This window comes from Plectropomus leopardus, chromosome 16, assembly GCF_026936395.1.
Source record: "Plectropomus leopardus strain MGB_pleo_1.0 chromosome 16, ASM2693639v1, whole genome shotgun sequence".
In the NCBI taxonomy this organism is placed as follows: Eukaryota; Metazoa; Chordata; class Actinopteri; order Perciformes; family Serranidae; genus Plectropomus; species Plectropomus leopardus.
In genome coordinates, this window is record NC_142191.1 from 28,260,258 (window position 1) to 28,287,759 (window position 27,502).

General features: G+C 38.1%; 2 protein-coding genes across 2 annotated transcripts in view; both read left to right on the forward strand.

Annotated features, from left to right (window-relative positions):
• Window positions 1–1,739: 1,739 nt before the first annotated feature.
• On the forward strand, window positions 1,740–9,227 carry rpf2 (ribosome production factor 2 homolog). Its single transcript, XM_042503059.2, has 10 exons — window positions 1,740–1,891; window positions 3,718–3,850; window positions 4,925–4,962; window positions 5,459–5,498; window positions 5,599–5,680; window positions 6,068–6,144; window positions 6,601–6,700; window positions 6,817–6,919; window positions 7,119–7,263; window positions 8,513–9,227. Exons 1-10 carry the CDS (start codon window positions 1,869–1,871, stop codon window positions 8,696–8,698), a joined length of 927 nt encoding a protein of 308 aa, XP_042358993.2. The 5' UTR covers window positions 1,740–1,868; the 3' UTR covers window positions 8,699–9,227.
• A 142-nt stretch (window positions 9,228–9,369) lies between these two features.
• Window positions 9,370–27,502, forward strand: part of slc16a10 (solute carrier family 16 member 10) — a 51,344-nt gene continuing 33,211 nt past the window's right edge. Inside the window, exon 1 of the mRNA XM_042503340.2 lies at window positions 9,370–12,663. Coding sequence (XP_042359274.1) covers window positions 12,351–12,663 — 313 coding nt within the window. The 5' untranslated portion in view covers window positions 9,370–12,350. The remainder of the gene's footprint in view (window positions 12,664–27,502) is intronic.

Below are 27,502 nucleotides of genomic sequence, written 5' to 3' on the forward strand. Positions count from 1 at the left end.
CAATCTTCAAACTGTTTATTCAGGAAAAATTGACTGAGCATTAAGCTGTTTAACAGCCATGCCCTGGATTCACATTAGTGGGCTAAAAGGATATCTATAAAAATGATAATAAATTCAATTAAAACAAATAACTCACAGCAATTGTTACCAAAACTTATAAATAGCAATAAAATCAGTTAAAAAAAAGATGGCCAAGATAAATAGCAAACATCTGCAATTAGAGAAAAAAATGCATAACAACACGAGAAAAAACAGTAAAAAGAGATGAAAATAAAAATAAATAACGATCATGTCTGTGAAACAACTAAAACAGGAGCACTGTGCAGTAACCATATTATCCAGTATACACTTAAAATGATCTACAGACACGTCTCATTTTAACACTTTTCCCATTTATTTGGTGCAAAAAAAACATAAAAGTTAATTTAACAAGCTCACTACTGATCTGAGGACTTTCAAGGGACAAAAATTCCTATGAGCGTGTGTAATAAGAGGTGGATATCATTTTTCAAAAAAAGTTAAACAGGAGGTAACTGTCCGAGTTGTGCTTTATAAACAGTAACCACATGGCATTCGGATAAAGCTCGCCGTTTTTAAAACCATTCACAATCATAAAACATATTGAACTGTGGTAAACTGCATCAGCAGTGACTTCAGTGTGGAATGGGTTGCAGGCGTATTCAAAAAATCACCATAATCCAAAACTGACAATAGAGTTGACTGAACATTTGACTCGCCGACCAAAAGCGCATTTTCACCTTTCACCTTGTTACTAAGCCATCATCATACCAACATGAGTGTGACCTTTCACTTCAGTGTGCAAGCTACCACCTGGTGGACGGTGAGTATACTGATCGCTCTCTGAGTGGAGAGCAGCTGCTTTGAATAAAATCTGCATGTAGGCTCGTCTAAAGAAAAAAAGAAAAAAAAACCTCTTTGTTAGATAATTCATGCAGCTGCAACAGTTTTCCTTAGACACACGGAAACAAGCAGGGTCAACCAAAAGTGTCTTTCCTGGAGAGATGCAAAGAAACAATGCTATCGGAGAGAAAGACACAAATCCCACATCCTTTCACTTTTACATTTCTGCTTTTTAAGTACTGCCCTTCCCAGCAGACAACAGGAACCAGTAAACCAAGTATGTATAACAAAGTGGGTGCCAGATAAGCATGTAGTTCTTTTAACTCTTTGAAACCTGGACTTGTCAGGTTTTTTTTTCCTAAGGTAATTGATTGAGGCAATGACCAACTTGGCAAGACATGTCCCACAAATTGCAAGAAATTAGTAAAATGTGATTAGAAAATGCTCTTGTTTCAAAAAGTGGGGAGGATTAGCAAAAAATATACAAGAAAATAAGGACAAAGGTCCAGAAAACCATATTCATAATTATATCAATTTCATGTATGTAATAATGTTTATAACAGAATCCTTGCATGTTATACTTAACATGGATTTGTTCTGACATATAGCAACCTGCACATAACACCCAGGACACAAAGAGCCTGCGGTAGCACTGACTTACACCTGGGTTTCACATTAAGTACTGTTAAATGTTATTATATATTTAGGTTGTACATATTATGACGCTGTATTTATACAGTTTATGGTTCACATGCATGTCAGCACTCAAAGGTCTGTGGATAATTCAGCCTGCAGCTCCTCTGCTGGACAGTCTGTGCTGTGGACAGGAGTTTTGGGGGAGTTTCGACACTAGATGGCGGTGATTCACTTAAAGCAGGAAAACAGCTACTCTTTTACCAACGAAGAAGAAAATAACCACTGTTGTCTTCCGCCGCTGGTATTCACGTGGAGGATCCTCGAGCGTCAGTGCTCGTGCTGCTGGAAGGGACACGAGGAAAGACCCAAAAATGACGCAGTTAGACGGTGTAGTGTAAGTCTGGCGTTATTTTATTCAACATTTATTGTGCTTTAGTGGCTGTATGTATTTTTTTTGCCCAGTATTCATGAAACTAACTTTGTTTAGACCGCTAACTTTAGCCTAGCATGGCGGCTAACATTAGCTGGAGTTACAGACAGAAATTCTTGCTTTCAAAATGAGAAGTTGAACTTAGAAAAGAATAGAAATGCTTTATTAATGCAGTGAGGGAAATTGTTTTGTTTATCCGGTTGTTTTGGTGAGTTTTAGTACAAACCACTTTATGTCAAGCTGGTGTTCAGTCACAGCATTTAACTGGAGTAAGTTAACCACATATAGTAGTTTAAATGCACCTATGAGAAGAGAAGGCTGCTGAGTTATACACGGAGTGACCCTTACACAGGTAGACTAGCTGTTACTGTCCATTGCGGTTTGTTTAGCATTGAGTTATAGGGGTCGACCGATATTGATTTTTCAGGGCAGACATTGACACTGATTATTAATCGTTATTGAGACCAATAACCGGTTTTGGAATCCATATGCATTTACAATAAAAATTAAAATCCTTATGTCAATATTTACAATTCGGAATATAACAAACTCCAACACAAAACTTTGTTAAAATGCCTTTAGGAAATTTTCTATAAAAACTGAAACTTTCAACATCATATACAGCAAGTTCCCAGCATTTTTTTTAAAAAGTCAAGTGAAAAATTTAAAAAATGAATAAATAAAAATAGCTCCCTGACGTTTTACAAAGTGAAGTTCCTTCTGTGCTGATACTTTATTTGCATGTATTGCAGAGTCCCTGGTGTTGGTTGAGTGTGTGCACACCTTTTCATTAATTTAATCTGCAATCATCAAAATAAAACACTGATACAGATAATCTGCAAAATGCCAAATATCAGCCCTAATAACAAGCCAGGCCCATATTCTGTTGACCCCTGATTTCAGTGAAATTAATGCTGGTGATTTACAAGCCAAAATACAGTGGCTCTCAATAGCTGGTCAGAGCTTCTTCTCTGTGGCAGAGATGTTTAGATGGTGTGTCCCAGATAGATGAAGGCAATAATTTCCCAGCAACCCTATGAAAAGTAGCCATCTTTAACTTAATTGTCTGATTATATCCTTATATCAAACCATGTTTATATATATATTAGCACATAAATGGAGAGAGTTTGTTCTTATTTAATTTGCCAACAAAGGGAAGATATCAATTATTATGTTAGGCGATTGTTGTTGTTTACCTTTGTCATGCAGCTGTTAGTCAAGATATGTCTGAAATTGACAAATATTTTAAATATTCGTTTATTTGTATTTTTTTAATGAACTAATTGCTCCTTTAACTTTTATTACATTATTAAGTAACCTAAAATAATGTTATGCACATTTAGCCCAAGAAATACAACAGTATTATGAACAGTGAAGAAATTATTTTATCAAAGACTAATGAGCATAATTAGGATGCATTTCCTTCAGAGTAGATTATATATACATCAGCTAGTCCATTCAACAACAGTGTGGATTCTCTCAAGTGCAGTTAACTCTTTTAAACAGTTTTATGTTTAATTTCTTGTATTTAATTTAAGTTAAGGATAGACATCAATGCCAAATGCTAGATTAAAAGAGGATTAATATGATGTTTTCTCTTGCTTTAATCATTTAAAACTGGTGAGATTGTAATTTGTATAGTACATTTGCCACTAATAACTAGTGATATCACATAATGAACAACTCCTAAATCCTGTCACATGTTGTGAGTTAAACAACTTTTTTTTCTGTGTAGCAGTGAGCAGCCCTGGCAGTTTGTCATCCTGTCCTGTGTTTGTCTCTGTCCTCAGAAAACCCAAGACAAAGCGCGCCAAGCGTTTCTTGGAGAGCAGAGCACCCAAGCTGAGTGAGGATGTGAAAACTGCCATGATCATGAAAGGAGGGAACACCAGTCAAACCATCACACAGGCCCTCAAGGACATAGTAAGTAAACTGGTGATGCACACGGTAAAAAAAAGACCCTCAAGACATGGCTGAAATCACACAGATGCTGTTGCTTTTAAGGTTTAATAGTCCTCTTTATCGAGCTCAAAAAAGATGTTGATAATGGTAGACACGACAACACTGTGTGTTCTTCTGTATAAGTGATTTTAGTAGCTCCTTTTCAAAATGTTTTTTGTGTTTAATTTCAATGTGAAATTATCCAAAATAGAAAAACCAACCCAATGAAACTTGTTTGTCCCTATATAAAGAGACATATCAGTCTAAAAATTCAGCTACATCCAATACAGGTTCACCTCACGTAATCCGCTGCATCTGAATTATAATAACTAAATGGATCGTGAGGTATTAGAAATGCTTTTGGAGTCTATTTTAGTCCATTTCTCACCTGCGGTTTCAATGTATGTCTTTGAAAGCAGCACCAGGCACCTGTCACTTCACCTGATTGTCATTGTGTGAATCTGTCTGTTTGGCGCGCAGGAGGGTTGTCGACGTTATGCAACGTTAGGTCCACTTCTGAAAAATTCAGAGTATCACCTTCCAAAAATACATGACACTCACCCAGCATCGCTGTCTGCCATTATGGATCCAGATTCGATGTATTCAGGGTCATATTCTCACCACATGCTTTGGAGCTTTTAGTGGCGCAGGATTGTCTCTCACATCACGTTTCTGTTTTGAAGACTAATCCATTTTGTGTCACTGTAACCCAGGCAAAGTTAGCCAGCGAACAGCGGCAAAGCACGGGGGTGAGATGATATGTCGTGATTGGTGTGGTTGTTTTCAAGCAAAACTCGTCACTGAAATTATGCGGTTTAGGTTGACATTTTTTTTATTAATGTGAAGTCTTGAGCACATTTATAAAGATAACAAGCTCTGTAAATAACCTCTAGAAATTTTTATTTAAACTAACCAGTTGGCAGCATTTCCGCAGCCCACTAGATGATACTCCGACTTCTGAAATGATAAAATTGACTTGTTGGAAAGCTTAGCGAGGACACCAGGACGCTGCTTTTCAATGATTCATTCCAACAAGAAATCTTTTTTTTCCTGCAGTATTCATTGAAGAAGCCCAGTGCTGTGCTGTACAAGAAGTAGGTGATATTACTAATTACTGATACATGTAATTGTGCTTTGTTTTCCTTGGGCAAAGTCATTCTACATTCTAAAAATAAAAATGAATTATAGTGAAATAAAAATGCATTTAAATATAACAAAAAGCTGAGCATTTTAAATAACGATTTTGTGGTTTTTTTTTACCAGTACACACACACACACACACATATATTTACTATTTTATTTTTTTACTAATTTTTACTTAGTCCATGTACACTATTTTTTGTGTTTTTTCTCCCACTGAGAATGAAACTCAGAATGGGTGTTGATAGCAAAAAACAAACAAAAAGTATTTGTTGTAAAATCATTGCTGAATTTGGCAGATCGAATTAGATATCAAATCAAAGCTGAATTTGAGTGGGATTTAAGAATTAAAAATGATCTTTAGTGTGAAGTAAAACCTGTTAATTATCTATGAACGTTAGGAAACGTGTTGAAGTAACCAAGTGTATAAAATCTGTATTTGTTTCTCAGGAAGAACATAACGCGGCCGTTTGAGGACTCAACGTCACTGGTAAGTGTACAAGAAACAGTAACAACCCAAATGCTTAATTACTATTAAATCTCTTGCTATGTTTTCAGTTTTATTACTAATTATTTGAACTCTTTATCAGGAATTTTTCTCCAAGAAGACCGACTGCTCTCTGTTTCTGTTCGGCTCCCACAACAAGAAACGACCCAACAACCTTATATTTGGTAAATTCTCTCTCACTCTCTCTGTATCGCTCACTCGGGTTTATACATACCTTGAAAGATCAGTTCTAATATTATCTGTATGTGTATCTTCAATTGAATGTACAGTAAATTTTTGACTTTCAGTGTGTCACAACATATTTTATGTAGTAATGAAGAATCAGCACGTGCTAACTGTAAAGGTGCCCTGTCTTATCCTGTTACCCAGTATCAATATACTGTCACTAAATCTTATCACTAATTAGCTGACCTTAATGTATGAAAAGGAGAAATCCTTCTTTCTGTTGACTATCATTCTTTTTCTCTAAGAAGTGTACATGGTGTGTGTGTGTGTGTGTGTGTGTGTGTGTGTGTGTGTGTGTGATATTGTTTCCTTTGGTTTGTTTGCAGGTCGTCTGTTTGACTTTCATGTGCTGGATATGATCGAACTTGGAGTTGAGAAGTTTGTCTCTCTGAGTGACATCAAGGTAACAGGTTTCAGTTGTTCAGCTAATATCTGCTCCTGGAAATTAGATTTTCAGTCTCTTCAGTCAAAGTGTGATGAAGGATCTGTACAAATCAGTCAATAGATCATTAGATCAGAAAACTGAACGTCATTAAACCAACGTTACGGACTGAACTGCTGTATTACTATGGCAACTAAACCAGTATGCAAGACCACACTCCTCCTTGTCTAAATTTATTTAAGAAAGGTTTTCATTGAGTGTCTGTGGGCTGAACATGCAGCTGTTTGCCAGAAAACAATGTATGAAAGGGACTCTATTCATATTCAAAGGAAAAAAACATATTTTTTCAACCTTCTTTGTTTGGTTTCGTAGCTACATGCCATCACATCATTTTTTTGTCCTGTCTTCCAGTGAATAAGAGAGGTCTTGGTTATAACCACATTGTCTCCTAAAATCTTTTGTGTTTCTCTTTTGCAGACCAGCAAATGTCCTGAGGGGACCAAACCGATGCTGGTGTTTGCAGGGGAAGCTTTTGACACAGACAACGAACACAAACGTCTGAAGAGTCTGCTCATAGGTACACACCGATCACGCTCGCTGAATGTGTCTCTAGATATAGTTCAGATGGAAACGGTTTGTTTTTGTTTTACTGCTGATAAAAGTCTTTGTCCGTTTCTTTGCCCCACCTGTCAGACTTCTTCAGAGGTCCCACTGTGTCTGCGGTGCGTCTGGCAGGTCTGGAACATGTGCTGCACTTCACAGCCCTGGATGGGAAAATCTACATGCGCAGCTACAAGTGAAGTAGATTTGGTTGAAAATTTGATTAAGAAAAGTTTACATTTAGATCGGTCAGAGTAACAAAGTTACCAAGAGTAACCAAGTCGTGTTTTGATCCTTTTTAGAGACAAATTGAAGTTTTGTTATACACCAGCCACACATATTTTCTCTGCTAACACCCTCAACAGCAGAGATATTGATGTTATGGGTTTTTGTAGGTGTCTGTTGAAGAAGTCTGGGTGCCGCACGCCAAGGATTGAGCTCGAGGAAATCGGCCCATCGTTTGACTTTGTCATAAGAAGAACACATCTGGCCTCAGATGACTTGTACAAGTTATCTCACAGACAGCCTAAAGCTCTGAAGGTAAAAACATCTCTTCAGACTCTCTCAGCTTTACTTTATTGGCAGGTCTTAATAAGAAGGATTGCCGTGGGCAAGTAAAATGCCTCGTCAGGGTAGTAAATCTAGTAACCTTATTGCCCAGTTACTTGCTGCAAGTGATTAAAAAATAATACTTTAACACATCATTTTCTAGTGGAGCTGATGACGGCAGAAGGAGTGATCATTTCGCTTCCTTCTTATCTCTGTTGAGAGAAGCACATGCTCAGCACCAAATGGGCACACTTTCATTTATACTGGAAATAGGCGTTTGGTTGGTTGTTGTTAGGGGAAGTGGGCTAAACTCCAACTATGTTTTGCACAGTTTGCCGCAACTTTGAGAGCAAGGTGGATAAAACAGCGTCTTTTTTTTAAAATAACAATTATCTTAAGTCTTTGATGACTGCCAATAAAACAATTTGTGTAGGCGAACTCAAAATTGCCTTTGAACAAGTAGATTTCTGTCTAACTCGCCTGACCGGGCAGGTAAAATAATTAAATAGATAAATGAAATTAAGTTAAACTCTGGGTGGGAAATGGGAATTAAATAAAAATGTTGGATATCAGATCCTAAAAGGGGCTTTCTCCCTGCTATTTTAAGTTGTCCCTGCATATGAACAAATTATTAATACTAAAAGACCATTCTGGCCACTTTAATGGCCTCATAAAGCTGCACTTCTTATTACAAACCAAAAACAAACTTGATAGATGAAAAAAAGTGACACTTAAGACTGAAAACATGCAGAGTTTGTCCAGAGGATGGCGCCAGAGGAAAGACTACAGCGTTACATAAATGTGAAGGTTGAACCTCTATGGTTACCATTTTGGGATACCTCACACTCTACTCTGTCAGACTGAGCTTAACCCTTAACAGTCTGACCTGTGCTTACTGTACACCCCACTAACCCTCACTATACACCCATGCTTTTGCAGCCCAACAATGTTCAATCTACATTTTTTAATCCTTTTTTTTAACCCCTAAAGTTTATATAGAAATATTTGAATTTTAGGAAAGAACTGTCTGGACAGTTTCTAATGGATGTAGATGTAAAGTAAGTGTGTTGAAAACATACACTCAGATGATGGACCAGCTAACAAATAACCGTCATTGTCCCTTGTAGAAAAGAACAGCTGATGTCCCTTTAAAAATGAATCTGTCAATACAAGAGAGTGTCGATCCCACACAAACCACTGTGTGCAAAAACTAATATCACTATTACTATCACTATTGCAGCCCAAGAAGAAGAAGAACATTTCCCATGATGCCTTTGGCACCAAGTTTGGCCGGGTGCACATGCAGAAGCAGGATCTGTCCAAGCTGCAGACACGTAAGATGAAGGGCCTGAGGAAGAGGAGGGGAGAGGTGGTCGCTGAAGAGCAGGCCGGACAGGCACCCAAAGTGGCCAAAGTGGAGAGCTGAGGTCACTTCGTGTCCACACAGATGACTGTCCCGTACCTGTCAGTGTCCATCACTGTAGGACAGGACAGTCACCTTGTTTGTAAGACTGATCGTGCGCTCATTGTTGCCAGATTTTACTGTCAGTGCGGCTCCAGGCACAGAGGAGGCAGATTCTTTATTGCTGCCTCTTTTGTTCCTGTCCTCTTTTCCATGTGACTTTAAGATACGTGTTTGTCCTGAGCATCATGAGCTCGCTGGAAAAACCACGCGAGCATCAGGAAAAAAAGTCCAAGAAATGTGACCTGATGGCAGTTGCAAGGGAAGTCTGCCTGGAATTTGCAGAATTTTCTTGTATAAGTGAGTAATTTCACTGGCATGACTCACTTTAAGAAAATAAATCCAGCTCTAAACTATATCAGGCTGTTTAGAGCTTTTTAGAAAAAGTTGTCTTGTATTGGTTGAAGAGGTCCGCACACCGGTGAGCTCCCCTTAAAGGATTTTATTCTGTGAAAATAAATGATGTTTTGAGCTAAAAACGCTCTTCCTCAGATTTAGATGTCTTCTAGTGAGTCACCATCTTTAATACACGTCAACAATCACCTGACTCAAAGAACAGCTGAGGTCACTTGATCATGGATGAGGGAGTAAATACAAATATATACATCACATTAGAAGTAGTGAGAACAAATAGTATATATAGTGTGTAAAGATAAAAAAAGAAGACATCTTCAATAAAGTATATTCTCTGTATCACACAAGTTTGTGTGTAGATAAATAACAGTGTCTATACATTAGTACATGCACAGAATATATCCAAAAAATATTAAATTTGACAATCAATATGAAGATTCTATAATTGTATTGTGTCCAACACACAAGACAGCACACAATGAAAGATGTGCGTATATCGTGTATCTACACAAAACAACAATAGCTTGCAACTCATAATAGTTAGTATTCCAAAACGGTTCAAGCTTAAAAGCTGTCATATAATACTATAAGAGGTGCCTCCAATTAACAAATAGGTATCAATGTAGGGAGAATATACACACTGAAAAACACGAAAAACAAAGAAGACAGACAACTGTGGAGAAACAATAGATTACATACATATTTACAAATTTACAGAAAAGGCCACATGTCAAAATCCTCATGTAGACCTTTAGGGGCTGAGGTGCCCAGTGTATGTATCCAAAACAGTCCTTGTATTGGTTCCCCGTATGACTTTTGATTTAGCTTATGTTCCCATCATAAAGTCAAACTAATTATATTCTTTCCAAATAATGTGAAATCAGTTTTGTTAATTGTCACAGGCCCAGTTGTGAAAAAATGTAAAATAATCACAAATAATACAAAAAAGCAGGATAATTCATATGAACTAAAAATTAAAAAAACTGAAAACAATAAAATAAGATACACAGCTCAATAAAAGATAAAATACAAAATTAAATAGTTAAGTTAGGCAGTAGTTAATGTTTCTGTTTCTAGGATTATTAAAGAATGAGAACACCGGCATCCAGAAAAGTGCATTTATTAAATATGGGTAAAAATGGAAATGGACAGGTTTCAGCTTAAAAGCGATCGCTGGTGTGACAAAACACGCAGGAATGGTAAATTACATACACAAGTGAGGTTCAAACCACAATCAGGACAAAGCATACATTATTGAATGATATGTTTATGTTTCTACGATTAAAAATCACTATCACAAATAGTTATTTTGACTCCATGGGGAGTAGATTACTTCGCACATAGGTGCTTTTTTGAAAATGATGTTTAAATCTGTTTGTGGACTCAATCTTATAAAAGCATTTTGGGGATTTGGGATCAGTAGAGGCTTAATAATTAAGGCTGTGTGTAATTCTCACAACACTACACTTCAAATTTAGTGATGTTTAAATTAATTCCAGTGTGTTGTTTCTTAAAATGATAAAAGACAAAATACCATAAAAAAAAAAAAATCCCTTGAAATCTTTAAAAAGGAAATACTTTTCTTGAATGCTGTGCAGTAAATCCTTCGTGAACCAGATCTCATTACACTGTAACACCACAAGAGTTTGCTGTCTGACAGCTGAAAGCACAACTAATCCTCAGTAGGCGACCTATTAGGTTATTGCTTACCAGCAGAAAATTGGAACAACATTACCCTGCAGGGTAACACAAATTTGGTAATGTAATATTTTTTCACTTTTTCTCAATCCAATTTACTGAATTAAATCTGAGTCATACTAGTTCAGTGTCTGGGTGGACACGTGTTCATCCGCAGCAGAAATCCTTTGCACTGTCTTGGGTTAGGCTGTGTATTAGTGTGGATGCAGCTTGTAGTGGAGGCTTATCTCTCCGTCTAGTGACCAAAAATTAATTATACTGAATAAAGTGGGTTTATTTTAACCCTTTAGAATATGGATCAGCATCAATTTTGGTTTTCATTTAAACCTATGGAACTTGATAAAATTGGTTAAATCCTTCTCATGAAAACATGGGGAAAAGGCAGAGACAAGAAAGATGTACAGAAAATTGCAAAAAAAAACCAAAACAACCTTTACAAATAGCTGTTGGGAGATTATCCACAAAAAAGGAAAAAAAAAAGTCTGGATATATACTATATTAATCATTCTTATAATTCTATATTTAAAGTTATTTTATGTTATGTCTTTCTAACTGTTATTTTCTTGTCTCTTTTTGTCTTTTACTTTTTCATTTTTCGTACGTAACTGCAGCAGTGGGCTGGGATAACAAAAAAATTAAATATATATGTATAAATAACTGTCTATCTAAAAAAATGTTTTAAAAAAAACCCTGTTAAAACTAGATCTAAAAACCGTAAGTTAGGAACAAGAAATAAAAGGAGTTGCATACAAATTAGCCTAGGCGTTGAAGTATGTAATATTAAAGTGCTCAGTGCAACACAGGTCCATTTGATGCAATGTGTTCAATGTTGATGGCGAGGGGCACATATCAATCCCATGTTTTTGAAAGAAAGAAAGCCAACTTGCTAAGGTTTCAAAGGGCTAAAGGAGATCATATTAAGTCTGTTTTTTAAAATTCCAGTTTTGTTTTTTCCTGGTTTCTTTGTCTTATAATCTTCCAGTCACAGCTCACTCACTTCTACTTTTCCTGTGATATTCTGCGCACTGCACATGACCTCTTGCAAGTCTGTCCATCTGCTTGCCTTGCAGTTTGTCTATTTTTAGCAGCTGGAAAGGGGAAGTGAAACCTTTCCTCACTGCAACGAGGGAGCTGCAAAAGAGGAGGGGGACACTAGACTGTATATATGCGTTAGTTTTTTTATCACCAGTTGTGCAAAACATCCGCACTAAAGTAAAATACTGTCTGAAATTACATACTCATCGTCACGGTGGAAAGACGGCCACCAATCAGCTGCAGGATTCCCCGGAGCCCCGCCCCCCTCGCATTGTCTATTTATAACACTGCAACAGCCGCTGTTTGACAGCTACTGGAGCAGATGCTGCGGAGAGTCTCTGACCACAGTTTCACCTCAGTGGATGCGACTTTATCTTAACTGGAAAGACATAGCTCAAAAATACCCATAGTTTGACTTGACATTTTTCTTATCTCCGTCCTTGTAGGCGTCACATACCTTTACATTAAAAAAAAAAAAAAAAACTGCTGTCGTGTCCTTGCAGTTAAATTTAAATTTGACATAACCACAATGACAGAAGGGTCCAACATGGCAGAAGGTGATGCGGCGGGTTCGGATGTGGTGCCCGTGCCCGAAGAGGTGAAGGGGATGGAGGAGGAGAAGAAGGAGAAGAACGGGGACAGCAGGGTGACCGTACCGGAGCAGACCGCGGAGGAGGTAGAGTTCGTGCACCCGGAGGGGGGCTGGGGCTGGATGGTCATGCTGGCCGCCATGTGGTGTAACGGGTCGGTGTTCGGGATCCAGAACGCCTTCGGTATCCTCTTCCTGTCCCTGCTCCGAGAGTTTGGCTCCGAGCACGACGATGACCTGCGCTTCAGGACAGGTGAGTGATGAAGGGGGGACACACACCTCAAATTAAGGTCATAACAAGAGGCTGCGCGTCTTAAAAATTCAGCATGTAACGTTAATTGTTAAAAAAAAGTCAGTTATGTACACAGAGACTGTTATAGCAGAAATGTAACGTAACGTCTCCTCATGTGTGACTAACTGAATTAAAGTTAATAGTGTCTTTCTCGTGGACACATAACAGTTTGTGACAGAAAATTGAACCCGTGACTTCCATACTATCCACCTATTTACCTTCTTTTATGCATTTCTTTAACAACAACCTGACTAGAAAGTATTTTCCATTTAGCTAACTGTATTCTAATGTACGTTATGTTAGCTAGCTGAAGCTAGCAGGTAATATGATATGTCGTTTCCTAGTGACAGAGAGGGAAAATGTTACTCAAACTACTCAAACTGTGATGCAATGACACGGCTGTGGGGATAGAAGTGGGTTAATACCTATTGGCGACTACCACCAACGTGGTGGCCCTGTTTTCTGTGGTTGTACTGGTTTCTGCCCAGTGTGAAAGTTGTCAACAGTTTGTAATTGCAGCATGCTTTCAGTGAGTGGAAACAGAGGGAGTGAAATGTGGCGCTGCTGTTGTGAATGAAGTAAGGTTTTTATGACTATTTCACCTTCCCACTGAGGAAACAGACATTATGTTGCGGCTCTTATGATGCAATTCAATGAGGGACAGTTCATTATTTATGAGGGGGCATTACAGTTACTCACTCCAAAATAGGTAAGGGAGGAGTTTGGCACGAACAGAGGGATGCATGAAGAAATCTGAAGGAAGGAAAAACTGGATTTTGTTCTTTCAATCTTTTAAGTTGGAAAAAAGACTTTGTTTTTATTCAACTACTATAGGCACCACTTTTAAGTGGTGTACCTACAAAGAAGTAAACCTAATTCTCAAAATTATGTCTAGTTGCTTTTTTCCTTGAATTTCTTAATCACATTTAATATCACAAAATTACTTCTGATGCAAAAGTGCAGGAGATATCAGGTACTTTAAGAATAAATGGCAATATATTGCAAGTAGTTTTTTTAAAATAGTTGTGTTTCTTGTTAATTTTAATTTTTCTGAACCCCAATCCTGCTGTTGGGGTTTGAAAAGCATGTTTTCTTAAAAAAAAAAAAATTAACACCAGAAACTAAACTAAGTTGTGAAAATGTGAATTTGTGACAGTCCCTCAACACATTATTTTTAAGGCGGATTTACATTTTGCTCATCAAATTTGCTGTGATTGTATCTTTGGTGAGGGTCAAGATTTAAAAAACAATTACACCCCAGCGACCCTGTTTCTATAATAAATAAAGTAGCATAGGTAACAGGGTGTTAAAGGAACCGGTCAAAGAGAAAAAAATCCTTTTAGGGTGTGTGTGTGTGTGTGTGTGTGTGAGAGAGAGAGAGAGAGAGAGAGAGAATGTGTGTGTGAGGCAGAGGTATAGCTTTACCCCATGAATAATGACCTGGTGGTGTTCTGCTGTGATTGTAACCACCTGTTGTTGGCGCCACTGTTTGGAGGGATGGCTAGAACTGTATGGAAACTCTTTTTGGTCATCTAGAATATAAACAATTCAAGGTAGTAGAAATCCAGTTATACATGAGTCAGTGTGGCTCTGGGACAGATTCTTCTTTTTCCAATGTAATTATACAAACATCTACATTTTCGTTATGTTGTTGTACTGGCCTGCTTGTCTGAATGCACAGACATGAACCAGACGTCCCCACTAGAACAACCAACCAACCTTTAAAGGAAACTTCAAAGGTCCGTTGGGAATCTCGTAACTGCAGAGACTGCAGCAACACTGAGAGAAGTTTCTCATTCATCCCCCTCAATCTGTGTTGGCCTGAAGTTTTGAGAGCTGTTATGATTTCGAGGATCTTGAAATTCCTGTGGGTGTGAGCTTGAATTTCAAGAAAAAGTAACTGCTGCTGCTGCTGCTGCTGCTGCTGCAGAAACCCCCCGAACCTCACACACACATGCTTTCTGAAAAGTTTGTGCTATAACGCAGTAAAATGTAACCAATGCCCCCCTTATTGTGATTAACTTTATTGACAGTCTACTGCATCTAACAAAACATTACAAATCCACTTCAACACAATAACTTAGTTTTTCTTTTTTACCAAATGCATACATATATTTGATAATGCTGCCGTTATAGCTCAATATGACAAGGATATACTCTCATTTGGACATTTGGGTAATCAAACCCAAATGTCCAAATGTGCACACACCAGCAACTCACTCTCCCAATGGCTGAGTTCATTGGCACTCTGTCTTGATGATTGATGTCTTGCCCCAAGTGAGGCTTAAACAACTGGACGACGGGAATGTGAGGAGGAGGAGGAGACGACAGCTGGACTCAAAGCTTGCTTATGCAACTTCTCACTTCTATTTTCCTAAGTGATAACAGAACTCTTGAACCAGAAACAGTTTAAATTTAGGGCATTTATCTGGCTGTTTGTTATGCAGTGTCAGAGCCCATCAGCTATCGGTCTGATGACGATGATCCTTTGGGGGCGAGGGCCAAAATTTCCGGTTGATCATGTATGTATAAAGAGGACTACATACAGTGTTCGAGGACCGGCTCCATTTATTCCTATAAAAATTGCTCAGTGGTACATTAAGCCAAAAATAGTTGGTATTCCTGGATGTAAAATTGCCCAGATCTTCTCTATCACTGGAACTGTACAGACTTTTGTCAGCCGAGCTCCTAACTGCCAGTTTAGCCCTCCGTTAACTGGAATGGGGATAAAAATTGCATAATCATGCAGCTCTTCTAGACCGTCAAAATGATATTGAAAAGATCAAATGTGGAGGTTGTGACACTCAAAAAAAATGTATCCACTAATTTACTGATGTCTCTTTCCCTATATTAGTCTATGGCAAAAATGTCTTTTTAGGCCTAATGGCATCACGTGACCAACCAGGAAGTTGTAATTCCACTGTTTGGCCACTATGAAAATTGGCTTCAAAGCTTCCTGGAAACCTTGGGCTGATTTGACGTTCGGATATCAGACCCAAGACTTTCTCTTCCATGCACCATACATTTTGGCTAATCTTAATAGGCAGATCTGTAAGAATAGCAATTTTTAAAAAAGCTAATATTTAGCCTACTGGTTGTTAGATGATAGCTGATGGGTTCCGAGTTTTTGGCCATTACGTTACGCCTCTCCACAGGGACCGTTCAAACTTGATTGGGCAAAACTAGCCTACTCAGACTACAAACTGAAACCAGAACAGTTCTAATGCCAAAATCTTGTCCTGTTGCCTACAGACTCAGCATATGCAGATGTGTGTTTATAGAGAGTCTTTCTTATGCCTTAATAGGACTGTTTTAATCATGTGAACTTGGAATGATCATAAGTGAACTCAACAGCAATGAAACAAAGAATTTAGTAAAAATAAGTGTTTTAGGGCTTACATGTAATAATTTAGCAGGTATGTCGGTCTCTATAGTTTGTTGTCAGAGATGCAGAGTAGTGGTTTGACCATTAAACAGAATGCACTGTGCACCTTGGTGTTGGTTCAAATTCAGCCTGTTATGTAATTATTGTGGTCCCTTCAAACCTTTGAACCTGGCTTCTCTGGAATCGATTAGATCTTAACAAAGGTGGGCAGGACTTCTGCTCTGTTTGGAGTTTTAAGGCAGTTGGTATTTGTCAGAACTCGTCAAGTCACTCCTGATGATTACCGATGTGCCCAGTCAGGTTTGAGTCCAGAACAGGTTGGTTCAAAAACGAAAAGTGGCAAATGTGCCAGCCTATTTCAGCCTGAATCATTTATCTCAGTGGTCACTTTGCCGTCTCATCTTGGTTTGCCGGTTCTGTGTTTCATTTCCAAGGAATCTACAACGCTCTGAATCTAAAACATCACACATATTGAACCCAGTCACTTGGCTCTTAGTTGTTACCATCTGTCGGAAGTCATCATTATGGGCGTTATTTTAGGATATGCCTTGGGGCCGAACATGACTTTTGAAATGCTTTATTCATGTAGCAGCCAACTGTCCAAGGAATTCCGTTTGTATCAGACAGTTCGGCATTACACATTATACATCCAGTGCCCAGTGGGTGTCGCTGGGCGGATAAATCATCAGTCGATCTGATTAGAGCTGATCAGATCAGATCTATACATGAGGACTTCTTTCTGCACTGCTAAAATGTAGAACATTAAATATCCAAACGCTATATACAGCATATTCTAACAGCACTTCTAATGAACGGTCCAGCTCTGAAAATCAAAACATGGTAGCAGATGTTTTAATTCTGGTGGGCTGCCACAGATAAACTGATATAAGGGAAACCCACCTGATCTAAAGGTGGTAGTAATGCGACAAGACTGCAAGCCTGTAAACATGGATGTAAACAATGCTTTTTTTTAAATTACTTAAAACATAGCTTTGAAATTGTTTTATGAGGTTGTACCCTTGACACATTTGGAAGAAACACACAATGTGTAAGGGTGAGTAACACTGAATGTCAACTCAACCTTTGATCATTTACATAAAACGTGACTGAACACAAAAGTGTAAAAAGTGAATAAAAAAGTTGAAAGAGCTGAACTTTTATATTTTAGGGTCAGCCCTCTGTTATCTTAAGAACACCTTAAGGGAGTTTCCTCAAATTTGGCACAAATGTCCACCTGGACTCAAAGATGAACTGATTAGAACTTAGTGGTCAAAGGTGAAAGGTCACTGTGACCTTGTAAAACCATTTTTTGCCATAACCTATGCTAATTATGACAAAATTTCACACAAATGTGGAAAAGGAAAAAATATTGACATTTTATATCCAAAAGGACAGTTTCACTGTGACATCATTATGTTCTGCAACAAGACTTTTCTGGCCATTAGTCATCACAATAACTCAGAAACAAAAAAGGAGACATTTAGTCAGATACTAAATTAGTGACATTACTTGGGTGTCCGCCTTGAAGCTGTGCTGATTGTATAGATCTTCTGTGCTGCCAGGTTTAAGATGAGTGTGAAGCATTCATGTTTTAGAATATGTACCGTCTTTGCAGCAACATTTGAAGCGTTATCTACTGTCATGGCCACATGAGTTTGGACAGATATGGGTGTAAAAAGCAGCTTGACTGGTTGATGGAGACATACAATGCGAGGTGGTAATTCTGGTTCTTATATCTTTTTCTGCACATGTATCTCATGCAAGACTAGACCCTGTTTTGTTTACAGTCCTAATGAATGACAGCCAAAGTACTGTCAGTACTATTTGTACTTCTGCCAAGTGTTTCTGTGCTCTCTTCTCACCACGTGTTCATTTAGCTTCACATCCTATCCTGGCACAACATGGTTTCTCACCTCACAGCCAATATTTGAAAGTTGCTGCTTTGTAAAAACAAGTCTGCAGCATGAATACCGTGTACTGCAAGATTTCCTTTTCTTTGTGCTCTTACTCTGTAATCCGATGTACGAGCTGCATCATCTCAAGCTGTCATCCAAACCCCTCACAGCCCTCCTGTCACTGCTTCATTTAGCCATAAATAGTAATCATCGAAGTTGAATGCCACAGATTTCTAGTCCATAGTGTTGTAGCATTACAGTTTTCCTTATCGTTGTACTTGCTGTGTCGTGGTGTATATATCACTTACTGCATACTTTTGAGTAGTCTGTCTGGCTTTCTTTTCTTAGACACACCAGCAGAAGATAAACAGCTTTCTCCTCTGAAGTATGACATTGGGATGAACCTTGGCAGTAGTTGGGACACCAGTTTTTTCTCAATGGTCAATTGTGTGTTAAAATAGAGACGCCTGACACTGAAGATTTAATGTTTAGATTTAAAGGTGGTTTATATTTGGTCCGCGTCTTGCTGTCTTGCTCTTCTGTTGACGATAACAATGCATTTCCTGCTATGCCCTGTTTTTCCTGCACTAGTCCACCTCCTGACATGAGCACACATTCATTTGCGTGCTTTTCCCGAACCTGTTTGTCCTTTCTGAGAGCGAACGTGAAGTGCTGCTTCAGCCAAGATGACCGTGCTCTACAGCAGGTCTTCCTGTCGTGGCAGGAGTGGTGACAGGCATTAATCAGCTTGTTGAGTGGTTTCGAAGTTGGACACTGGTGTAGAGGAAGCGCAGAGGATGGCAGGAGGCGATGCGAGGGGCCGGTTCCCTTGACAGTCAGGATGAGAGCTCAGAGAGACTCGATAAACATCACGAATGATTCGAATGGGATCCCTTTCCATCCAACAATGGTATTTTTAACTCAGTGCTATCAGTAGAAAAGAAGTATTTAATCAGCAGAACTGAATGATAGCAATCACCATAGGATGTTTGCTGCAAGTCTTAATGCAAAGACTTAGTAAATGCAAAGCAATTAAATTACCTTTGTGAGCTCTCTTAATGGCATTGAAGGATGACTCATAGCTGGACAGATAATTAGATCTCAGTGTTTATCATCTCTCATAATCATGTTCTCATGATTTAGATGGATTTGTTATTGAGCTACTGCAGTAGAACGTTCTGTGATTTAAAATAATGATGAAATAGTAAGTGAATAATACTACTCAGCCTATGGCGAAAGTTGCATAGTATAATCTGTGGTTTTAACCCAATTGATAGAATAGATGTTGGCACTGTACATTTCTGGAAACCATGCATTTGTACATGTCAGTGTCTTATAAGCCCATGTGGGCTGGGTACAATTAAGTGCATCACACTTAAATAAACAAACCAATCAATCAATCGATCTACATTATTATGTAATACTGGCCTTCCAAAATGTGATGATTTGCTAATTATTTCTGTTTTATATTATTGCCAAGTAATTTTATTTAGGTTTTGGACTGTTGGTCAGACAAAAAAGCTGTATGAAAGGCATCACTTTGAGCTTTGTCAACTTGCTGTCCATATTTTAAAAATAGGTTTGGCATTTTATAGGATAAAGTAAATGAAAAATATAAGTGACAGACTTATTAATAATGCAAGTATTGCTTAGCTGCAACCCTTATGATTTTAATATAGAAATGTTAAGAAATTCTTTCACATTTATTGCAAATTACCATGTTAAGTTCTGATTTTAACCCTAACTCGTTCTGTTTGTCTAGTATTTCCCATAGCATTTGTCTGCCCTCCAGACAGACACATCCCTTACATACTGTTTTAAAAGAGGTACAACCCACCATAACCTGTCTGAGGACATAACCTCCCCTATCTGCACAACTCCACAGCTGCACTGCAGCCACCTTGAGTCTGTGCATGTAGCTCTGTACAGATTATCTATACATCAACCTTAACAGACATTTTAGCATATTTCTTATCACATAGTGCAGGTCTAGGGCATGACTTCAAAGAGGTTGTTTTTGGCACAATTCAGACTTCATCTCAGTCAAGTGAGTGACTGGCCACTCTGCGCTTGAAATATGACACTACTTTGGCCTTAACCGGTGATGTATTAAAAATCAAGTGACTGTAATTTTGTCATGTTATGATGAGCAGGTTTGTTTAGGGGTCATTTCCATCTGTCCCACATGGTTGAAGTTTGGATAGATGTGATCACAAAAATGCAGTGATAGGTCATTAAAAACATTTGTTCTCTTTAGCATACTCACGGTAGAAACCAGTGCAAGCAGTATGTGTTTGTAAGACTTAATGTCAGCCGGTGGGACTGGCAGTTACCCAACAGAGGACATACCAACGTACATGTGGTAACACGCTTCTTTTGCTTATTCAAACTCACGTGCCATTGAGTCGGCATATGCTTAGGAACTACACCTCCACATGAAAAACTGGTATTTTAAACATTTAAGTTGTGAAATACAACAGAGCATTTAATGTTAAACCACCAAACATTTTAAAATTATTACATGGATAGTTTGGGTTTGGGGACTTGGTCTATTTTATGTACTTTTCCAGGGTCGGAACAACCTTTTTATGCCTTTTATATGTTAAGGTTAAAGGTATATGAACAGCTATTTTAGCTCAGTTCCTCAAAAAGTTGTATGAAAGTTACAGTATTATTAAAACTTAAATTTCATTTCCCATATTAAACTTCCTCTTCCTTACCTTTGTAATTAGAAAACTGAAATTTCTTTCAGCACATCACTCTGGTCACAGTAAATGTTTTGGATTCAAACATTGTGTTACTGTGGTGATCAGTGTGTGTTAAAGGGACGGGTCAGATTTTTTAGGTGTGGTTTTGTGAGGTATCCATAGTCAGTGTCTTGCCTACAGTAGATGGCAGTTGGCATGTCCCCACTTAAGAGAAGCGGGAAGACATGCCTCTGACGGGGAACTGAAGCCTCAATCTGTAGATTCTGTTATTGCGTGACTTTTGGGTCTTAAAGTGTGAGTTTGGATACACCAAGGTTGTACAATAACACGAAAAAACTAAACTGATCGAGGCAGCAGTAGACCAGCAGCTCCACTGTTCTGCGAGGTAAAATTACTTTTTGTCCATGAAATCTGTTGGCTTTGAAGATAGCAGTTTTGGTTCCCCGCCAAAAAGGGCTGTCTGATAGTAAGGTAAAGCAGAAAAAAATATAGCGTACAATACACTTGAGCAAACACTTTAACTGACATTATTATTATTATTTTTATTCTTCTAAAATATGATTCGCTGCCCCTGTCCACAGCCCCACATTGCTTAGCTTCCATGGCAGCACTCCTGTCTGCTTCTCCAAACTGGGGGTGTGTTGACTCCCATGTATGTAGTTAATACACTGACCATAGGGAAGTATCTCACACAACCCTATTTAAAAAAAAATCCCACTCTCCCTTCTAGGACAAGAATGCATCTGTCACAGCTTGTCAGTTCATGGTGGCTTTTGAAATTCCTTCCAAAATGAAAATCTCCCTTGAGTCCTGTTTTAATCAAATTAGTATGGCCCATGTGTGTCCTTTCACTTTGGGGGCCATGACTTGGCTGTTGTGAAAGGACTCCCGCTGGAAACGCAATTAAAAACTAATGATGCCTGTTCAGCATGTTTGTCAGGGGGAAAAAAAAAGTTGATTATAACTCAAGACTACCTTCTGATCTGATGCCAATATAGCTGAAAATTTTCCTTGGAAAACTGCTAAATCAAATGATCCTGACAGGCTGTGATTCTCAGGAAGAAGCTTAGTTTGTTCCAGCAGCTTGATGCCTTTCTAGTTAAAGAGGAAAATGTATGCTTATGTTCAGGTTCTTACTTGTATTTGGGGTTTCTACAAGAACATGTTCAACAAAAAAACTTTATTTTCCCTATAATTTTTGTGCTGGAACATTTTTAATCATTTTGTCTGAAATGCTCTGTTTTAGTGCTTGTCTTTTGAAAAGTACAACAGATCAGATCAGAACATTTATAGCAGCAAACCACTATTTGTTATGTGAAAGTATGGTGGAGTAATGGTGTCCTCCCTCTCCATGTGTGTTGTGATCTGAGCTTCTCTGTGGTTTGTTTGGTTAAGCCCACTTTACACTGGACTCATAGGCAGTTACAGCTGATATTGAGACGGCATCATCGCGGGGCATGCTTCAGTACCTCCCTGGTTAACACTGTTAGCTCAGTCTGCATTGTTGCTGTTATTCTGCTCCATTTATGGGATAAGCACAATTAGCCTCTAGCTGTCAGACACCTCCAGTTTGAGAACCATGTCCAGATAACTCATACTCTCTGAATTTTGCATAGAGCCCCCCTCATGAAAAAGCCCAGTCTGCTGTGATTAGTCAGTATTTGCGGATTTTGCTTATCTGCACTTTCTGCTGTGAAAAATCACCAATAAAAGCTTGTAAAACAGAAATCTTCCACAACAGGGCATGTTCCAACATGAATATGATCCCAGATCGGTCAGAAATAAATACTGTCTTCCAAGATTTCAGGTTTCTCTGATGTTTGCAGGTAGCTACACGTAGCAGTGTATAGTGTGCCCAGAGAAGATGACTGTATAAAGAAAAGCATCTCGAGCTGACATTAGCTTGTCTTAAAAGTAGAGAAATATAGTATTCAGAATTAGTACAGGTTTAGGGAATGACTTCAGAATACTTTTACTTGCATTTACCTCAATATTTGAAACTTTAGCCACATTAATGTGAATGAAAATAAGGAGAGTTTGGGTTAAATTAGGTTGCTAACTGCATCACACAGACAATTCCATTTAAAAAAAAAAAAAAAAAAAATATCCTATTTAGTGCCTGATGTTTTAATGGTTTAATCCTAGTTTTCTGTTCTAAGGCAGGAAATTACTTCATTACAGCCCCATTGAGTTCACTGTTATTTAATTAACTAACACTTAGCTGGCTGGGGTGGAGAAGGGTTCTTTATAATTAACCACAAGGAGATTTAAACAAAAAAAATGCAAACCTGTACTGTACGGTACGTTTTAGTCTCAGCAGGATCTCCACAGTGTGAGCTGCACTTTTCACTGATGTGGCTGTTTTGAACTTCTCTATTTGTGATCACACTGTGATCACATTGCTTAAACCAAAGGCTCTGCCTGTTTTTTTTTTATTTGTTTTTTTTAAATCTAGGTCTGTTTTATTACATTAAAAACACTCAAGAAAACAATAATTAAGCTCCCTGCAATAAAATCTAGTTTAGAAGTGCAATTAACATTTCATCTCAGCAGAGCCAAAAAGACAAATTTGCACTTTTATGGTCATGTGAAAAGGAGCAACTGGTACATGATGGGCTTAATGACGTCCTCAGATATCACATGGCAGCTGTTGCCCTTTCTAGTGCCAATGATAATGTGCACAAAACTGGGAAATTGGAAATCATAATCAACCAATCACAGTGCGTGATGCTGGGGCGGGGAGGTCCAGCCCATTGACTGGCCTGATGTGTGAGGTCAGTGGCCTTCACATCTGCGTTCCAAGCCCTGGTTCCCTCACTGTGGGAATGCCAGATGGGGTTGTTGCTGGGCCTCGTGCCATAAAAGCCACTTGTCTGTCATCTAAGTTTGTGCAGCCAAAGACCTCTGGACCAACCATAAAGTTTGGAGTCCTTGATTGTGCTGTTTTGATGAATCTTAAGTAACCTGAAGTCACGTGCTTGACTATTCATTTCAATAACAAGAAGTCATCTGGCTGTAATTTGAATATTATTTCCACTCGGTGTGGAAGGAAAACAGATGAAATTGATGTTTTGACCCTGGTTGTGAAACTGACACACTGACTGTGCGATGAAGCTGAAAATATTGTTTCAGTATCACTGTGTGTGAGGGCCTGTCATGCTGAGTGTGAGGTAGCTGTGATATGTGTTTCATGATCACTTACACAGCAACAGCAGCTGGGCAACTGACGTGCGAGTAATTGGTTGGAGTTTGACCTGGCCAACATTAGATTAAACGTGGCCTAAGTTCAGAAGTTGTAAATCCAGCAACTAGAATCATAACCCTGATTCAGGTGGGTTTGTGCAACGCAAATTGGATATTAACTCCTGTACATGGGAACAGGTTTCCCATGGTGCTACTGATACTAAGGCTGGCACAGTGTCAGTTTCACTACACTTTAAATTTGTTTATTGTGGACTTTTTGTTTTTTTTGGCAAATGAATCATGCTCTAAATCTGAGAGTCTGTAACTATAACTGTACAAAATTGTACAAAAAGAGCAATTAGTTAGACTTCATGGATAGTGAAAAGAGAACCAGATGGTTTTTGGGAAGGGAGACAAAAAGAGACATGACTTGATATCAATATTGCATTTTTAAATATCACATTCATTGATAATACTAGTATATCGTGACACCTCTAGTTGGTACATTCATTTTCTGTCATGATAGGATGTTCTCATGCCCTGTTCATAGGTTTTCCTATTAAAACTTTTGCACCAAATTTTGTAAACATCCCGATGAGGTTGCAGTGATATACCGGTTTTAAAGTATACTGTGATATGAAAGTTGATGATTATCATACCATGTACAATATTGGGAAAAAAATGCAATTGAATGCATTTTTTAGTCATTTTCAGAAGGGAGAGTTTTTAAATATACTTCAATCAAAAAATGGTTTCAAGTTTTGATTATAACCTTTGCATAACCAAATCTACTGTTTTCATTAATTCATGAATTCATTCATTTTTCACTTGATAATAATAATTCTGTAATACTGTGATACTTAAGTTAAGTACCTTACTTTGTAATGTAATTTGTGGGGCACTGATTCATGAGATATCATACAAACTGTTGTATGAAGATATGTTTTGAATGACCATCCATCACATTTTGGAGATAATGCAACAACCCCACACAGTCTTTGTCCCCAGTCTGACTTAGAGCTGTAAGGCAGCCTGTCCTTTGAGGCAGAACTCATTGAAGCTTGAACAGATCAGAGAGGAAGGAATCTCTGTGTGAGGCCTTCCTCTTTTTTTGCTGTCTAGTTTTTCACATTTTGGATTCTTGCTGCCTTGTCCTCATTTTTTTCAGGTCAAGGAAAGTGCTATTGTCAGTTGAGCTTATCTGAAGAAACTGTTTATATGGAGGTGGTCGTAAATCAAACTCTGTTGGGGTTCCTCCTATAGGTCCGGGTAGTCCCGTAACTTTAAAAGGCAAACCAGTTTAAATGGTAATTCAGTTCACTGCCAAAAGCCAGGGATAATTAGATTTGTAAAAGAATAATTTGCAACAATTTGGAAAAATTCACGTGTAGACTTTCTGATGCACACCAAGTCCGCATGTCCATTCAAACTTTTTGCATGTTTAAAGATAGACTTCATGTTGTTTAAATACATTTATTAGGGTTAACCAAAATCTTTGAAGCTTTGGCATCCAAATCAGTATTGGAATTCTCCAGGAATGTATGTTTTGTTTTTTCACCACTACGATGGTGGAGCAAATTAAAAGTAGTTCTGTTATTAAGAACTTAAAGTAGAATTGCTTGCAATAATCCACCTTCTCTTTCTTTATCACTCTTACTGTTACTACAAATCCCACTAAAGTCAGTTGATAAGCATATCTGAATATGACTGATTTCGACAACTACAATGACAAACTTTTGCAATGAACAACAAGATATAAATATATTTTATTTATTGTTTTGAAAAAATACATACAAAAAGAACAGACAATAGTCCTGCTTTTTATTTTTTTGTTTCAGATTTTTTGAAGAAGATCTTGTACTGTCCTTAAAGTAGCACAACTTCCCCAGCAGAATCCCATCATGTTTTCAAACCAGATGTTCATGTATGTCTCTCATTAAATTATGTATGTGTTCATTGGATTCAATTACAATATGCCTCTTTCTGTATCTCAGACCTTTAAAGACTGGAGTCAGGAGCACTAACAGCTGGCCTGTGTGGCCAATTTAAGCAAAAAAAAAAAACACTACATGGATCGAATTGCTGGAAAAAAAACTTGAAGTTTTGAGCACACACAGGTTAATGTTTGATAGGCCGTTTGATCTCAGGCGTGTGTAAGCTTGAGTCTGAGTTTAGGTGAAGGTTGTCAGGAGATAAAGCCAAGAGCGGGTAAACATGTTGGAAGCAGAGCAGCACTTCAGCGGCAGCACGAGGACCAATTGTTTGGCTTCCTGCACACGACATACATCATCAGGCCACAGCCTGAGGGGCTGGAAAACAAACCAGCAAATGGCTGTGAAGGCCTCAGGCACCGTGCAGTTAGTAATACAACCAGGGAGAGATTAAAGGTGGTAGTCTTTTGCTGAGACTGTTTTAGTATTCGGTTGTTTTTTTTTAGAGGGTGCAGTTCACCCTCTTGTGCATCGCTGAATGCTGCGCTTGACAAAAGAAAACATTTTTCTGGAGGTTATTAAGTTAGTAGAGAACAGCTCAGAGCTTATCATACATCACATACACAGTAGGAAACCACACTGGCAGGATAACAAGATTCTTATGTTTATGATCAGTCTGGTCTTTGTATGTACACAGAGACACAATGGACACCATCTCTAAATAACAGTGGGAGCCACAGAAAACAATATGTTGTTATTGTTTACTGTTAGGAATTTATTATATATACATACATATGCATTTTTATTTTTCTTGTATTAGTGAGTGCGGGTTTACTAGTTTATATTATTTTTAATTAAGCTTCAGCTCTTAACAGCTGTTGGAAGATTTATTAAAGGTATAATAAAAAGGGGGAAAAATGATACTTTGTACATGTACACCATTTTTAAAGCGGCTTCAATCACTATTTTTGTTGTAATAAAGGATCAGATAGCTGTATTATATTAAAAGATGCCACGCAGAGTGATAAAACTATGGATAATTATGACCTGACTCTGAAGCTCCCCTCCCCTATGGAGCGTTTTACAGTGTGTTAGGTCATTGTTTTGGTTTTGCACACTAACTTAAGTGTTTTAAAAGCATGTTCTGTGTCAAGAAATACTAAAAAAGATCTGCAAAGTAAAAATATTTCAAAAAATGATTAATGATTTGTATTTTATTTATCTAAAGTCGCCATTTGTCTGCAGTTAAATTAGTGTAAAGCTTGGATGTGACTTGATTCTCAGGCTGATTGCAGATACAGTATAAGCAGAAGTGGGTCAAATTCATTGTTTTGCAAGTTACAGAGATGTCTCAAGTCTTAGCACTCAAGTCCCAAATTAAGACTTAATTCAACTTAATTCAAGTCCAAGGTCAAGAGAAGGAAGTTCTAATTTAAGACCCAAGTTTATGTCCTAAGTCAAATCAAGACAGGCAAGTCCTAAGTCAAAACAGGGAAGTCCCAAGTCGACACAGGCAAGTCCTACACAAAACATAGTTTGCTAAGAAGCAGTGACTGAGTCATAATAGGCTTTTCACCAAATGTAATGTCATTTTAACAACAGATCACATTAATCACATAATAAATTTGCAAAAAATCGTTGATACTTTAAAAAAAAAGAGTTTTTAAATGCTTGTTAGAAATGATTGTGTCTCCGTCT